Source organism: Phoca vitulina, unplaced genomic scaffold, assembly GCF_004348235.1.
Source record: "Phoca vitulina isolate PV1807 unplaced genomic scaffold, GSC_HSeal_1.0 scaffold83, whole genome shotgun sequence".
Taxonomy (NCBI): domain Eukaryota; kingdom Metazoa; phylum Chordata; class Mammalia; order Carnivora; family Phocidae; genus Phoca; species Phoca vitulina.
This window is the reverse complement of record NW_022589786.1, coordinates 561,959-578,604: the sequence shown is the minus strand read 5'-3', so window position 1 is coordinate 578,604 and position 16,646 is coordinate 561,959. Positions and strand designations below refer to the sequence as shown.

Below are 16,646 nucleotides of genomic sequence, written 5' to 3'. Positions count from 1 at the left end.
TAAAAGTATGGGATGTTAAGACAGACATGGGTTCAACTCCCAGCTTTGACACTTAGGATCTGTGTGATTTTGAGCAGGTTATTTAGTCCTTTTAGACCTTGATTTATGTCTTTGCAAAATGGGGGAAATAATAGTGCTTACCTAACAGAATTATGATGAAGATTAGTGTACAGAATGATTACTGAAGAGACTGACAGGAGTATGTGCTTGATACCTCATACTGAATGACCTAAGTGATTACAGACATAACAAGAACATATATCTATGTCTATTTTACAAAAACAACAGTGAATACAAAAAGTTCTCTAATAACGAACTGATTATTTTCTTGGAATCTTTCAATTCATAAGAATGTAAAATCTTCATCTGAACCCTTCACAGTCATGAATTTGAATTTCTGAGCAGAGTTTAGTATGGAACAGTTCATTCAGATTCAGACTCAATCTTAGAGAATATAAAATTCTAATTAAAGAAGAGAACCTCAGAGGCACTTGGGTGGCTCAGTCAGTTAAACGTCTGACTCTTGATTTCGGCTCAGGTCGTGATCTCAGGGTTGTGAGATCAAGCCCCACGTTGGGCTGGGTGTGAAGCCTGCTTAGGATTCTCTCCCTCTTCCTCTCCTTCCCAACCCCAAAAAATTAAAAAGAAGAGAACCTCAATAATGAGATTTGGGTTTATTAGCTTGCAATGTAACCTTGAATTTCTCTAACCTCAGATAAAACAAGAAAATTTCTAAGACAGTGTTATAATAAATGATGGCTGGTAATTTATAAACACTATTAATTTGAGAATGGCTATAAAGAATCAAGTGTAAAACTTCAATGTTGCAGCTGATTTCAAGCATTCCTTTTAACAGATTTTAAGTACTGAAATTTCCTAGAGGTATGATCACCTCAAATCTCTTCTATAAATAGGAAACTGAAACATGTTCACTTTGAGACATCAAAAAACATTTAAAATAGGCACCACAAAATGTATTTGTGGTTAAAGGTCAAATTTATTAGGAGATTAAGAGATGTATTATACATGGACTATAAATACTGCACAGCTGACTTTATTCACCATCAAGCACAGAGATATAGTCAGTGCCAACCTATTTTGTGGATACTCTTGTTCTTTTGTTCCAAGAAAAATTTGCACCATAAGACTTGGACTTGGGTTTTGGAATCTTCCTCTCTTCAATGTCATAGCTCCACCCTAGAAAACAAAAACAAACCCACAGAAACAGAATTAGAGAGGATACCTCAAGAGCACAGCAAGCAGAAGCTTTCATAAATTTAATGTTCATTTATCATGAGGAGTACATGTCAGCACATCTGAAATATAAATACTTAGTAATATTTTCCCTTATAATCCTGTGTGACAAGGGGGTCCAAAATATTGCTTGAAGATGATTTAACTATATATCAAAAGCGTAACCCATAATGTGACTTCTCCTTGCTCAATATTCCTTATTCAATTACTGATGGTTACATATTCATGTAAAATTTTCTATTTCTCTATGTGGTTTAATATGCGTCTTCTTTAATAACTGCAGTGCGAACACTGAGCAATATAATCTGTCTCACTGTTTTCTAAAGGCTCATGCTAAAAGCAATACAGAAAAGCATACATGGTTATGTGTACATATCTATGTACAGTTACCTATATAAATGACAGAGTCGGAGTAGACCTAAAAGATTATTTGGTTCTGCTCTCTGGGCTTTGACAGGTTACTGATTAAATTCAAAAACTTTTTTCAGCAAGGGCTATCTATTTAGAATCCCATGGAAGTACTTGATAACAATGCAAATTCTTTGGCCTGACCAAAGGCTCATTGGGTCTAATTTCTGGTAGGGGCTTGGGAATCTGTACGTTAACTATTGATCCTGAGAGATTTTTATGCACAGAAGCTTGAGAACTACTGGCCTAAACTGTCTGCTTCTGGGAGTCTTTGTATCTTCTCTCCAAAGCCCTTCTCAGTGTTTTATAATTTTGAAAACTAGATTTATTCATGCCCATGTCTTCTGCTTTAAGTCCAGTTCCTCAGTTCTTCTAACGTGAACAATCCTTCAACATCCTCCTTCTTGAAGATACAATTAAGTCATTGTTCTATTCCCTAGTCCAAGCAACCTCTGTAACTTTTACTTTTCTTCATAAGATTCATTTTCCATCCCTATAATTTATCATTCTATCTGAGGACTTTCTTCAAATAACTCATCTTGAAACATTTGATCCATGGCTGCTGAATCATGCAGTCATGTATAAAATGTCCAAACTATTACATGTCTCATTAAGTAAACTTCTTGATCTTGTGAATTGTTATGAGTTCTAGTGCCTCTTGGTGGGTATAGTATTTGCTGCCACAAAAGCTTATATTTCACTAGCCCCTTAGAATGCAATTTTGCCACAAAAGTGAAGCCTGTAAAAATCAAGTCATCAAAGTATACTGCTACTACTGCTTATTTTAGTGTCCAAAAAGAGGAAATAATTCCATTGCTAGAACTCCATCTTCAAAGAAAGTCCATGTGCTATAAGGAAATTGAGAAGTAGGAAAGCAAATGAAACAAATGGTTTAAAAATACAAACGAAACATCAGAATCCAGGAGAGAAAATATTGATTCAATTTACTTGCTTAAACATAACCTTACTTTAACGGAGTAAAATTTTGAGTACTTTCTAATCCATTAAAACAGGAAAAAAAATCAGAAAGTTATGTCTTACTTTAAGAGGAGCTGAACCTATAAAATAAGTACATTAACAAGTGGCTATTTGCATTTCAAAAACTTTACTAACAGGCCTAAGAATAGTACCTACTTCATAGGTTGTCATGAGGATTAAACAAGCTTATTCATGTGAATTGCTTAGAAAATACCTGGCACTTAACAATCACTTATTGAGTTCTATGAAAAAGGTACTTTTCTAAAACCTTTATATGAATTAATATTTCCTTTATGTAACTGAGGAAACTGAGGCACAGAGTGGAGGTAACTAGCACAAGCTCACTTGGCTAGAAAGGGACAGAATCAGGATTTAAACAAAGAATCTGATTCTGGAGCTTTTGCTTTAACTAATACTGTGTCTCTTGTGGTTTATAGCAAGCACTTGATAAATAAGCTATTCTGTCTCAAATTTGATTTGCAACTTTCTGGTAACACATCTTCTATATGAAGTGAAGCATTAAAGTAAATAAAATTTCCATCACATTGAAACCCCTAATTTTGAAATTAAATACAGAAAGGAATTTTGGTAAGCAAATTAATGCTGTGACCTGAACATGATAACTTTAACATTATGAACTTCTCAAGCACTTCCTACATTAACCAGCAAATGATGCTGTTAATTATAAAAAATAATTCAATAAAGCAGGTACAGCAATACTTACTGAGCATTTGCTATTCATTTAATAAATATTATTGATTGCATACTCTGTGTCAAGGACTGTTGAGACACCAGAGGTAAAGCAGTGAATAAATTCCCAAACTTCTTCAAGTTAGCAGAAAAGAAATTGATAAGTAAATGCATGGTATACTAGGTGCTAATACAGCAATACCTATGATTAAAAATACATATTTTATGCTAATGAGCACTAAAGAAAAAACATTCTAGAGAGGGTACACAGGGAAACTCTCCCTCCCCTTAAGAAGGTCACATTTGACTGAAGATCTGAAGGAGATCAGAGTTAGCCATGTGGATGTCTGGGAAAAGAGCCTGAGGCATGTTCTAAGCCCTCTGCTAAGTGCTTTAAATGTATTTTTATAGAATTTTAAAACTGAGATCATAGGTTGCTTGGCTTATGAAGTAGGCATTTTATATGCCCCAATTTTATATTTAATTATTTAGGAAAAATAAAGCACAGAGAAGGTAAATAAGCAGCCTAAAGCCACATGGCTAAGTGGCAAAGTCAGGGTTATAACCGAGGCTGACTTTAAAGCTATGTACCTAACCACCTCATAAATAAAACTGCATTTCTTTAAAAGCATCTTGTAATTTCAATTTTTATCTATTTCACCCATTTCCTTTCAATCTTTGTGATTTTGTAAACCCCCCCCTTAATTTTTATAAATGTGTTGAAAATAACTGTTTCAAGAATGCCTGGAAAGTAAGTCTATTTCTGCCATATGTCCATCCACCCCCACCCCGGTTGTGGAGAAAGGAAAAGGTTTCTAGTGTAGATTCTATGTCTGGTTATAATGATGGTTGGTAAGTTATCCAAGGCCTCCATGATCTCGTCTTGCCAAGTGATGGGTGAGAGAACCTATGCTCCCTCACCCCTGCTTCCCAACACACTCTCCAGCCCAATAAAAGACATTATAAGAGGAACTGAAGAAATGATAAAGTACTTGGACATATTTAGGAATTGGTATTATACATGAATATATACCTGATAATCACTCTCATTTACATGGTTAATCTGTCTTTCAATCACCAGGGAGAAGAAAATTTTTTTACTGTGTCAGAATGCAGACGTAGCTCTATTATCTGTTTTGCTCATGGAGTCTCAAAATGCTGTCAGGGTCACTGCAATGTGAGAAGACTGGGATTTTGTACACATAAAAGAACAACTGGTTTGGGTTTTCTCCTGGTAACAAAGGAGTGACCTGGCTCTTGGGAATTGTGAGCCAGATTATAGTTGCTGTTGATGGTGGTAACAACAATAAATAGAATTATCATTATAGGGACTGGAATGTGGATGGGCAAAGCATCTTGGGAAAACAAAAACATACATGGAAGAAACTAGCATTTGCTAACAGTATTCAGCTCTACATTATTGCTCTACCACAGCCACCTATGATTATTAGGATGTATTGGGGGGGGGAATCTCTTTTCCTCACATTTTTCTGTGGGAAACAACTTTGCTCCCAAACCTGCACAAGCAACTAATAACTTCTCTGATTAAGTAAAAGGAAAGAGGGGTATGAAGAATTCTAATGAGAACTCACAAGAGACTGAAACTCACCTCAGAGTCTACATAAATCTCCTTTTGGATTTTCTATCCATCACTGAGAAAACTTTTCTAGGTAGGACTGATGCTGGGATGAAAATTTGCTCTTTTGGGGGGATCTCTTAAGAATCTGACCACATTTCTAAGCATCCTCCTCCAAAGTGTTTACCTTACAATGTGTGGATAAACGATTTTATTGGTCCTAGTATACTTCATACCACAATCTTTGCCAAGTTATTTTTTGTAATATTGTGGCAATATAAAGGCTACTGGAGCAAGCAGTGAGCTTTAGCTAAAAAGACAAACCATAAAAATAACAACACTTGAAAGGACATTAAACATTTGTACTTAATGGATAAGTTACATGAACTGTGCTTCTTTTCTACTTCCTATGTGAAGGTTGTTCTTAAAAAGAAAGAACATAATGTAACTTGCAAGAAATAGAATGTAAAAATTTAAGAATGGAATTTTGTGAAATGTTAAGTTGCTGTAAGAATTTTCTTTTCAACACTAAGCTTTTTTAAAAACTCAAGTTTCTGAATGAGATCATGGAAGTGAAAACACTTGCATTCTCTGAAGAATGCTTATACAAAATCAAGGTGTAGTCTATGACAGTGGTCCCAATATGTTGTTCTATTAGGACACTGAAAACCAGCCTTCACTCTTCCCAGCTGTGCAACAGAAGAAGATCAAAGCAACTGAGTCCAAAGCAGCTGCCCCAGGAATGGGGTAAGCTCCTAGGGCTTCCGTCACTTCCCACTGAGGAGAGCAGCCATATGGCACGGATTAACCACAAATCCAACCACCAGCACCTAAATGATGAGAAGCTGACTCCCTTTGCTGTTTCACACACTGGAATGCTTTCACAAAGATATTTTGATCTTTAAGCCCTAGTATCAGAGAAGTACCTCTGGCAAATACTGTAGTAAACTTAAAATGTGACCTGTAATATCTCATGCTCAATTTCTTTTTTGGAAAGATGCCCATTTATTTTGTTGATCTCCAGACTGTGGTTGAGATATTCTACTTCCTATGATATGAATGTTTGGTGTAATCTTTCAAATGCACCCAAAAAACCCCAAAACCCAAAATTAAAGACCAAAATACATCCACAAAAGGCCTCTGAACAAAACCAGATCACGACAATTAACTTGTGAATTCTATGTATGAGACAGAAAATTAATTCCATTCACTTTTATTTACAGAACCATTTTATTTATGGTTCAGTAAGGCAAAATACAGAGAAATGTTCATCAGTGCTTTTATTGCTTGTGAAATGTTACCTCTAGTAACCTTGGTCCAAGTCCTATAAAATGTCTTTCTCCTGTAATAATCTAATCTCAAACCCTGACATTAGTTCAGAAGTGAATAGTTTAATGGTTTTTCCTACTGTCCATCTGTGTACAAATCGAGAAGCACTGCATAATTTGGCACAAAATGACATAACTCACAGTTGCTGCTAACAGAGGTATGGGATCAGAATAGAAAAGGCTTTGGGAAGCCACAGCAAGGTATGTGGATACTTGGAAGGTTTCAAGGGTTTTCACCAGGCTATGTACCCATATTATGCCTGGGTAAAAGCAAAGCATAAACTTTTAAAATATAATTTAAAGGGGGTTGGGGGCTGTGATAGTCTTTGAGGAATTTCATTTTAGAAGTCCCTCTACTTTGAAATTCCCAAGCACCTAGTATTTGGCGGGGGGAGGAGGTTCAGATTAATTTGAAAGTATCTTAGATCTTCTTTTAGAAAATATTATGGAGAAATAACAGGGGTTGGGATACATTGGCAAAGCAATTCTTTCCACGAAAATTATATAAAATTATTTAAACAAGCAAATAAGGTGAAAATGTGAGGCACCTGAAAGATTAGTAACACCCCACACCTGCCACAGCTGCAACACCTCAAAAAAAAAAAATCCCACCTTTGATGTGATAGTCAATGGCCCCCTTAAATTTTATCTTTTCAAATAATATAGTTGCTATACAGTATTATTTTGATTTCCAAGGCAGTAATTGGAACCACATTATTCAGAATTTGCCACAAAATAAACTGGTTTGTGTTCCAAAAGTACATGTGAAAATCAGTCATTAGAAATTGAGAACACATTTTTTTCTAGAGAAAGAGACTATACAACAGTGGTAAAGGTCCAAAAATCACTCTCAGAGATTTTGATGTAATTGGTTTGGGTGTGGTCTGTGCATAGGGATTTCCAAATCCCATTTAACCCATAATACACTAGGAACCTGACTAAGCCACCATGTATAACATTATGAGAAAAATTATTTCAGACCTCCAACAGGGAATCTAAATCTCTCTCCCCACCCAGCATGTCTGTCTGTCTCTCAGGAGTCTCAGCAGTTCAGGAGTCAGGCTGAACATTTCCCTGGCCACAAAGACAGCCAGTACCTTGGACTGGGGATTGAGAAGAAAGAATGACGAAGAAAAAAATTGGGGCTTCAACAGAAAATTATGGTGTCTACGGCATACCAGATCTCAGCCCTGACTATGGTCTTTGAGTTATTTTGAAACCCTGTAAGATGTAGGTGTGGATTCTGTATTTGTGAATTTGCCTGTTCACTAAAATTTACCTGTAACCCCCAAATCAATATTCACAATGCTTCCATGGTCATTAGTGACATGCACAGAGCAATGGAAATTTGAGTCACTCAACATACATGTTCCCAGCTCAACGTACATGTTCCCAGCTGAGGTCAAGCAAGGTAATGCTCTGTGCTTTCTTGTTTCAGATCACATACTGTAAACAAGTGTCCTTTTCGTGGTCCATTTACAGGGGCATTTGTGGCATTTTTGTGCTTCCTGTTGATGATTTTGATGTTTAAAATGGCCCCACAAGTGTAGTGCTCTAGCACTTTCTAGTGTTCCTAAGGACAAGAAGGCTCTGATGTACCAATATATGTTAGATAAGCTTCATTCAGGCATAAGTTACAGTGCTGCTGGCTATGAGTTCAATGTTCATGAATCAACAATATACATTAAATAAGGTGTTTTTAAACATTTGAACAGAATCACATTTAAAAAAGGTTATGTATGTATTGATTGGTTGACAAAATTTTGTGATCAGAGTCTCAAAAGAATCTAACTTTGTATTTTTCTTAGGAGCAGTATTTCAGTACTCGTTAATTTAGTGTTTTTTGTGAGTTTAGAGATCATAACTACCATGAGTAACAAGAACCAACTGTAACAGATATATAAATTCTGTCCTGCCTGGTGACTCTTCCCCATCCCCTTTGGAAAAATCAGTTTTGTCTCCACTTGTAATTCATCTCAACATTCCTTTACTCCATATAAATTTGTGCCTTACTGATTTTTCCTTTGAACTGGTTATAACATCCGCCTAGTTCCCTCATTTCATGAGTAAACTAAATTCTTAAAAATGTATTTATCTATATCTATATTAGAGTCATGATTTTATCTTTTTAAGGAAATATTCTTTTCACAATTTTGGAAGTCCCACTGAGACACCTAATAGATCCACCAGCCAAAGCCTGGCAAACTTCTTCACCAGAAGTGGTATACCTTATTTTAAGCTCAGGTATGTATTTTCTTGGCCCCAAGAGGCAAATACAAGAGAATTTTGCTGATTTGATGTTTTCTATTTTTAACTTTGCTCTCTACTAAGTTTGGGAATTGGTTTTAGAGAGCTATTCTCTAAATAGGATGAAAAAAAAAAAACCAGAAAATCTGGTCTATTGGTCTTTGCAGTCTATTTGAGCTCAAACAAATGAAGAATTTGTACTCACTGAGAAGAGAACAGCTCTTTAGTATGGACATAATTCTGTGTTAACTGTTAACCCATGACTGAAATTTTAGAACTGAAGTTATAAACTGTGTGACTACTGGTCTTGTCTACATGTCTGTTAATTCAGAAGGGTCTTTACTTCTCATTATATATGTATGGGTAATGTTCTTCTACCTCTACATGTCATTAATGAATTAAGATTGTAAAATCTCTTAGGCTCTGTTTTGATTAGCTTATAGGAAAAAATAAGTGCTTGTATAAGAATTCCTACAGTTCTTAGAAATCAAGGAAATTCAACTTCTAAATAGTCTTAATGTGCCAGATTTAAAAAAGGTATTCTTGGGGTGCCTGGGTGGCTCAGTCAGTTAGGCATCCGACTCTTGATTTCGGCTCAGGTCATGATCTCAGGGTTGTGAGACCGAGCCCCAGTGGGCTCTAGGCCCAGCGGGGAGTCTGCTTGAGATACTCTCCCTTTCCTTCTGCTGCCCCCACCCCCAACCCTGCTGGGACTCTCACTCTTTCAAAAAAAAAAAAAAAAAACATTCTTAAAGACCTAAGGAACATTTAAGAATTCAAGTACAAATAACATAGGTGAATCTTGGGGCACCTGGCTTGCTTAAAAGAGCATGCAACTTTTGATCTCAGGGTGGTGAGTTCGAGCCCCACACGGGGTATATAGATTACTTAAATGAATAAATAAATACTTAAAAAAAAATATATATATATATATAATATTATAGGCAATCTATGGGGTGCCTGGGTGGCTCAGTCAGTTGAGCATCCAATTCTCGGTTTCGCCTCAGGTCGTAATCTCAGGGTTGTGGGATTGAGCCCTGCATCAGGATCTGCGCTCAGCACCGCCCCCTCTGCTCCTGCCCCCCCTGCTGGTATGTGCACGCGCGCATGCACACGCACACTCTCAAATACATAAATCTTTAAAATATATATATATAGGTGATCTTTGGCAAACAAATTTAATAATTTTTATTTAATAAAAGCTATATTTTCTTTAGTTTATTAGTGTTAAATATGCCAAGCACAGATCTTTATTCTATTTCAATATGTTCTTTCTAAACTTATATAAGTTTACTGATCAAATAAGCTAGCATTACTTCTGTTTAATGTTTATAATCCTAAAAACTATAAATTTGTGTTTATCCAAAATGATTCTTCATTCTGGTAATTTTAACAGTAACTAAGTTTTGTAGTATGTCACTTTGGAAATTAATTTCCAAAATCTTAGGTTAACGTAAAACCTCAGATGATGGGGGTGCCAGGGTGGCTCAGTCGTTAAGCGTCTGCCTTCAGCTCAGGTCATGATCCCAGGGTCCTGGGATCAAGCCCCACGTCGGGCTCCCTGCTTAGTGGGAAGCCTGCTTCTCCCTCTCCCTCTGCCTCTCCCACTACGTGTGCTCTCTCTCTGTATCTCAAATGAATAAATAAAAATCTTAAAAAAAAAAAAACTTAGATGATGTTAATGGGTATTTATTAGACATTTAGATCATTTCTAAGAATACTGAACTGATTACTAAGCAAAAATTTAAGTTTATATATATATATTTTTTAAAGATTTTATTTATTTATTTATTTGAGAGAGCGAGAATGAGAGAGAAAGAGCACATGAGAGGGGGAAGGTCAGAGGGAGAAGCAGACGCCCTGCTGAGCAGGGACCCCGACGTGGGACTCGATCCCGGGACTCCAGGATCATGACCCGAGCTGAAGGCAGTCGCTTAACCGACTGAGCCACTCAGGCGCCCTAAGTTTATATATTTTTGCTTTGTGTTTTTATATGGTACAGAGAGGCTGTATCTTTGGGTTTGTTAATGGACACATTCTTTTTTGCCACTTGGAGAAGTCTGACTATAAAGAGTCTTGCATGTGGTTGTAGAAAGTTGTTAGGTGAATTTGTAAGTTTTGCTAGTTTAGTTAAATATCAGTGTGTAACAGTTTTCAATGATCTAGCTCTCAGTTTTCTCTATGAAATCAGAGTTAACTTTGGTTAAAAGATATAATTAATAGATATGAGATTCTCCTAGGAGCAATAGTGGCAAAGAGGTATAACTTCGTATGTAAGGTAATGAGATGTGTTTCTGTTTACCAACGGAAAAAGGGAATAGTTAGTATAGAGGCCTCTTTTAGGCAACCAACTTGAACAACAGAAACCTGATCAAGGCAAAGGGGCCCAGAGTGACCACCAAGCTGAATGCAAACAGGCTCACTAAGCGACCTACCGGGAAATAGCCACAGGCCCTAACTGACCAATTACAACCAGGCACAGTTCCAAAGATTACCAAAAAAGGGAAAATTCCATACTCCCTCACTCTGCCCAATAACTGGTCCCTCACTAGCCCCTTGTCCCAGTTTTTCCTTTGCTATCTTGCCCACCGTTTGTTCTGCTTTGGGTGAATTCTTACACCTCCCACACTGCAGCGGCCACCCTATCGGGTCGGGTCACTCCACAGTTAGGTCCTAAAGTAAATGTCCAAAATGAGAAAGAGAATGGTGAAAGACAAAACCTGAATGGATACTGAAAGTTATGTAAGCTTTGCAAAAACAAAGCTTTATTTGCCTTATAGTTATGTCCAAAAAATCTGAAAAGCTCTGAAATGTATTAAAATCTTACAAAGTTTGCTCAGTTTAGGTGGGCTTATTTCATTAGTTCGCTATTTACTGCCTCTACTTACAACATGAAGGGTTATTCTTTTTGTCTAATCTGCCTAGATTTCAAAGTTTCTGCGGCTTACCAGAATAACCTTATATGCTGACTTTAAGTCCTTAATGACTTCCATAAGAGCTCAGGATCTTTACAGTCATGTTACCTTTTATGTTTGTAAGTTTTATCATCCCTTTGAAATGAACAGTCAAGTACTGTTTGTCTAGTACCTACGATCCTATTCCTATCCTAAGTGTGCAAATCTACTGACATTTTTAAATTTTTGCCTCCCCAAAATAGCAGCCTAAATGTAAAATAAAAGATTCAGATTATCTTTGTACCTAAAACTATTTTCAAGATTTCCCCAGAAGGCCTCTGGGACTATCAAAAGGATGTATTCTTTTAACCTCATGAAAAGAGAGATACTGAAAATAATTAGGTTTACTTGACACGATACTATTGATGAGTGGTACTATAAGAGCTATCAAGTCAGAAGAGATGCTTAGCTCTCCTGAGGTTAAATCTATATGGGTAAAATGTTACTAATATAGTTATGCTATGTGCTAAGTACACATTCTCAGTGCCCTCACTGTCCATGTTTTATTTATCAGAGCCCCAGTACTGCTTTGTCCGATATTAGTATAGGTTATCAAACACAATTTCAGTTATCTTTAAAAACATCAACTTGGCTGCATCTTCTGTAGTTTGGATCTCGTATCTTCTAGGCCAGTATATGTAAACTGGGAATACATATCACTAATCAATGGAGTTTTATTAATATACAAATGTTTAGGACCTTCCCCAGACTTACTGAATCTCTTTACTTGATCTTCTTAACATATTTCTGGTATATTCTTACTATATGTTTGGCACATTCAGGGTATATTACATCTCAGGATTATTATTTCTCTGTAAATATGTTCATCCATTTTTATAAGTTAGATGCACATTCACTGTCTTCTTTGAAACCAGGCTTTAATATTACAGATATTTTGTATATAACGTTTTTGGTATGACTTTAAGTTGCATTATTCTTGTTATGACTGTTTATATTTCATTTCTGAAATTTACCACTAATGTTAATTACAGCCATCTTAAATCTTTTATCATTTAGGGATAGATTTGTTTGTTTTACTCTGATGCTACCCTGAAAGCTCCTGAAATCAGTTACAGGCCAGAGTGCTTTGTCTTCAATAAAGACAGCCTGAGAGCTCTGTGGAGGAGGACTGTTAGGTATTCTTGGGTATAGGCTTATGATGGCATAATAATTCTAAGACCACACTAGTGGACTGAGTCAGGACTTCCAGAACTCTAGTTGAGCGGCAGATAAATTTATGATCCAGTGAAACAAGAATTATATAGGACTGAATACACTAATGAGGGCTGAATGTAGTTTCTGTTTGGAGTATTTCTGATATTGTTTCAATGTTCTATTTTCTGGGCATTTAAGGAAGTCCTTTCCCTTTTCTCCTAAGGTATCTACAATTTAATAGACAGTGTTTTGTAAACTAAAATTTGTTATCATTTGTAAATGATTAGTCTCCCTGCATGACCCCTACAGAATTAGGGAACGCTTGTTGAATATTCTTATATTCATGGCAATATAGTTATTTGTACATGTTCAGTATGTCCTCCTTTTTATTAGAAAATAAGTGTAAACAATGGTTATGCAACGAGGGCCATACCTAGATTGACATATTTGACAATGATACTCATTTAATCAGATATGACCAGACACTTTTAAGGAACTAAAGTTTACAAAATCTTTCCAGGAAAGTGCCATGGCTCCAGGCTAACAAATTACAAAGTTCCTCAAGATGGTAAGGAACCTTTCTTTGAGGATCTTAGGATATTTTAGGGACCTTAAGAAGGGAGGAAAAATTTGCCCAAATTAATAGGCATCACAGAAGAAATCTGATGGCAAGTTATTTGTTGTGAAAAGTCTGAGATTCCTTATGAAAAATTTCAGCAAAGCAAACTTAAAGAAAGCTTATGTGGTAAAGAGCAGAACTTCCACCCCCAAAAAACACGTTTTAGGCATAAGGATTTTGAGCTGGTTAAGTTTCAAAAAGCAGTAAACACAGGGAAATCTCCGAAAATGAAGAAAGTTCCCTTTTGTGAGGGAAATGAACATTTATAAGAGAAATCTCCATTTGTAAAGGTGTTTCCCACTCAGTACTAGGAAGAGGAGGATGACTAAAACTCTGGAAATTCAACCAATGGAAAAGCCTTGGAATTAAGTCTGCATAACAAATTATACCCTTGTTTATGGTGCTTTGCCTAATAACCTCCCAAGGCTGTCCCCAGCGCCCGCTCCCCAAATCTTTTGTCTTTATCTGGAGATGGTATTTAAGGTAGTGGCAAAGGCCATTTTGGAGTTATCAGTTTTCCCGGGTACATAGGAGGTATACATGTTATTAAACTTCTGTTGGTTACATCTTTTAATTATAGGGAGCAGGGGGTCTCAGTCAAGACCTATAAAGTTAAAGGGAAAATTATTTATCCTCTCCTACAGTTGCAAATTATTCATTCTTGCTATACCTAAATAAATACTCAGGCCAAATATTAGCCCAATATTTTGTGATCATAAATAATCTTTGAGATTTTTTTTTTTAATCACAAAAGGAGAAGAGTAGAAACAAATTCTGTTTCAGTAGAAAACTGCATTATCTATAGTATGCCCTTTCCCTTCCAGGTTATCAGATTTCAGCGTAATTCCTTGTCTTTCAGCTATTTTATCTCTTTTTAAGTTGTATGACTGATAGATATGCAAATTATGTCCTGTGTCCCACTGGTAGTGATTTAATTAACTGCCCCTCCCCCACAAAACCTCCATCTGTCTCCATTTGCATTCCTTTTTTCCACATACATTTGTGCTGTTTGGACTTTTACTTTGAACTGGTTATAACATCTACCTAGTTCTTTTATATTACATGAATAAAAAAATCCTTTAACACAAATTTTTATATCTTAGGAGTCCTGATTCTTAGCTTTCAAAACAAAGGTGTCTTTTTAACAGATGACTGAATGTGAGGTTGAGGCCCTCATTAGAAGGTTTAAGTTAGGTGGAAATCCAGACTTTGCTGCTGGGTCTACTTCTGGAATAATTCTAAGTCCTGGGCTGCAAACTCCAATTACCTCCTTATTTTCCTGAATCCAGGGCTCGACCTGTCTGCTTCCTCCCCTGCTTCTACCTTCTATTACTTCAGAGGCGGGTTTTCCTCCCCAATAGACCCACTATGGACAGAACGCAGTTTCACAGTTTATCCTCTATCCTCCCACTCCTGAAAGAAACCCTCCCCTATTTTGAGAATTTCAAAGAGTTTTTACAGCTAACAACAACGAGAAAAACACAGGGGGTAAAATGACCTACCAAAGGAAAGTCACAAAGTTTCAAATCAGATCAAACGGGGAAAAGGCCATTTCTGGTTTTCATTAGCATGTAAATGGTAGTAGATCCTAGCCTTCTACCGTCGACATTTTTCCACAACTATCTTACTCCTCCTCTCTCCGTGATGCAGCTTCCTTCTCCTCCCCGCCCTCAACCCTATCATGAAACACTAGGAAAGACAAAAGCCACAATGGGTGAGAAAGGTGGGTCTTTTCAGTACACAAAGAACTAAAGTGAGGTTCATCTACATTTCAGAGGAAACCTCAGATACTCTTTTCTCTTTTTACAAAGAAAGGTTATCTTTGAAGAGTTCCTCTGGAATATTTGCTGAGCTCAAACAGAGACCTTCAGGATGAGGCCCTGGGGTTAAAGCCAAAAGACACAGAGTATTTATATTTTCTTTACTTAGTGTGTATGTTGGGGGAGGTTGAGAACTAAGATTTGGGGGAGTGGAAGGTAGGGAGCAGGGGGAAAAGCCATAGGGAGGGCATTCAATCTTCTTTCCCACCCCCTAATTTCACAGGATCAGCCCTCTGAAGAAGTGAGATATGGTGAGAAGAGAGACCTAAGCAAAACAGAAGCAGGGGGTAGTTACAGGAGTTATTAATAGCACGAAGAACTTCTTTTTAGTCTCAGAAATTATATATTCTTACATAAAATTCTTATATAAAAAGATGAACCTGCACAATACCTTATATGGTTAAGAAATGAAAAATGGGTGATTAATGGGATCTTGTGGTATAATATAGGTCTCTTTTAGCTATTTTATTTCATTATTATATTACATGTAACATAAGAGTTTCCACTTATCCTTGATTCATACTGGGTAAGAATAAAGAATAGAACTATGTTTCTCAAAAATATAAAATGTGAAGTTTCCAAAGTTGGATAAGGTTTTCATATTTCTTTTTTTTTATTATGTTAATCACCATACATTACATCATTAGTTTTTGATGTAGTGTTCCATGATTCATTGTTTGTGCATAACACCCAGTGCTCCATGCAGAACGTGCCCTCCTCAATACCCATCACCAGGCTAACCCATCCTCCCACCCCCCTCCCCTCTAGAACCCTCAGTTTGTTTTTCAGAGTCCATAGTCTCTCATGGTTCATCTCCCCCTCTGATTTCCCCCTCTTCATTCTTCCTCTCCTGCTATCCTATTTCTTATATTCACTATAGAATATAAGTGAAATATTTAGAATATGTTTAGAATATGTATAGAATGTATATTCTGTGCATTGCTAAGTACTATATAGGTCAGTGCTGTCCAACAGAAACATAATGTGAATCACATATAACTTTAAATTTACTTTTTTAAAGTTTGTTTATCTATTTATCTATTTAAGTAATCTCTACACCCAACGTGGGGCTCAAACTCACAAGCCCAAGATCAAGAGCTGCACACTCTTCTGACTGAACCAGCCAGGTGCCCCAGTATAATTTTAAATTTTCTAGTACCCACTTTAAAAAATGACTAAAGAAGTATGTAACATCTATTTTAATCATATTTCCCTAGCCCAATATATATCCAAAATATTATCACTTAAATATGTCATCAATATAGAAACTTGAGATAATTTTATACCAAGTCTTTGAAATACAGTGTACATTTTACACTTAACAGCACATTTCAAGTGCTATACAGTCACATGTGGGTACCACACTGGACAGTGCTGACCTAACTGCGGTGGGAAACAAAGGCAAAAGAAAAAAATTAAATTTCCTTACTGCCTACAGTCCATTGACAAGTCCTTGAAACAGAGTGACCTTCCTTGCAGAGCTCAGATGCCTCATGTTGACACTTTGCTAAAGGCAAATGGCAATCTTATCCCGACCCCCCAGGATCCTGTAAGTCTTCTTTAACATATAAAAATTCCTTTGAAAACTTCCTTTCCCGCTACCCCCCCAAGATACTC

At 36.6% G+C, this 16,646-nt stretch overlaps 1 protein-coding gene across 1 annotated transcript in view; it reads right to left on the bottom strand.

The window, feature by feature from the left end:
• Positions 1-578: 578 nt before the first annotated feature.
• Positions 579-16,646, bottom strand: part of NDUFS4 (NADH:ubiquinone oxidoreductase subunit S4) — a 112,537-nt gene continuing 96,469 nt past the window's right edge. Inside the window, exon 5 of the mRNA XM_032395239.1 lies at positions 579-1,197. Coding sequence (XP_032251130.1) covers positions 1,094-1,197 — 104 coding nt within the window. The 3' untranslated portion in view covers positions 579-1,093. The remainder of the gene's footprint in view (positions 1,198-16,646) is intronic.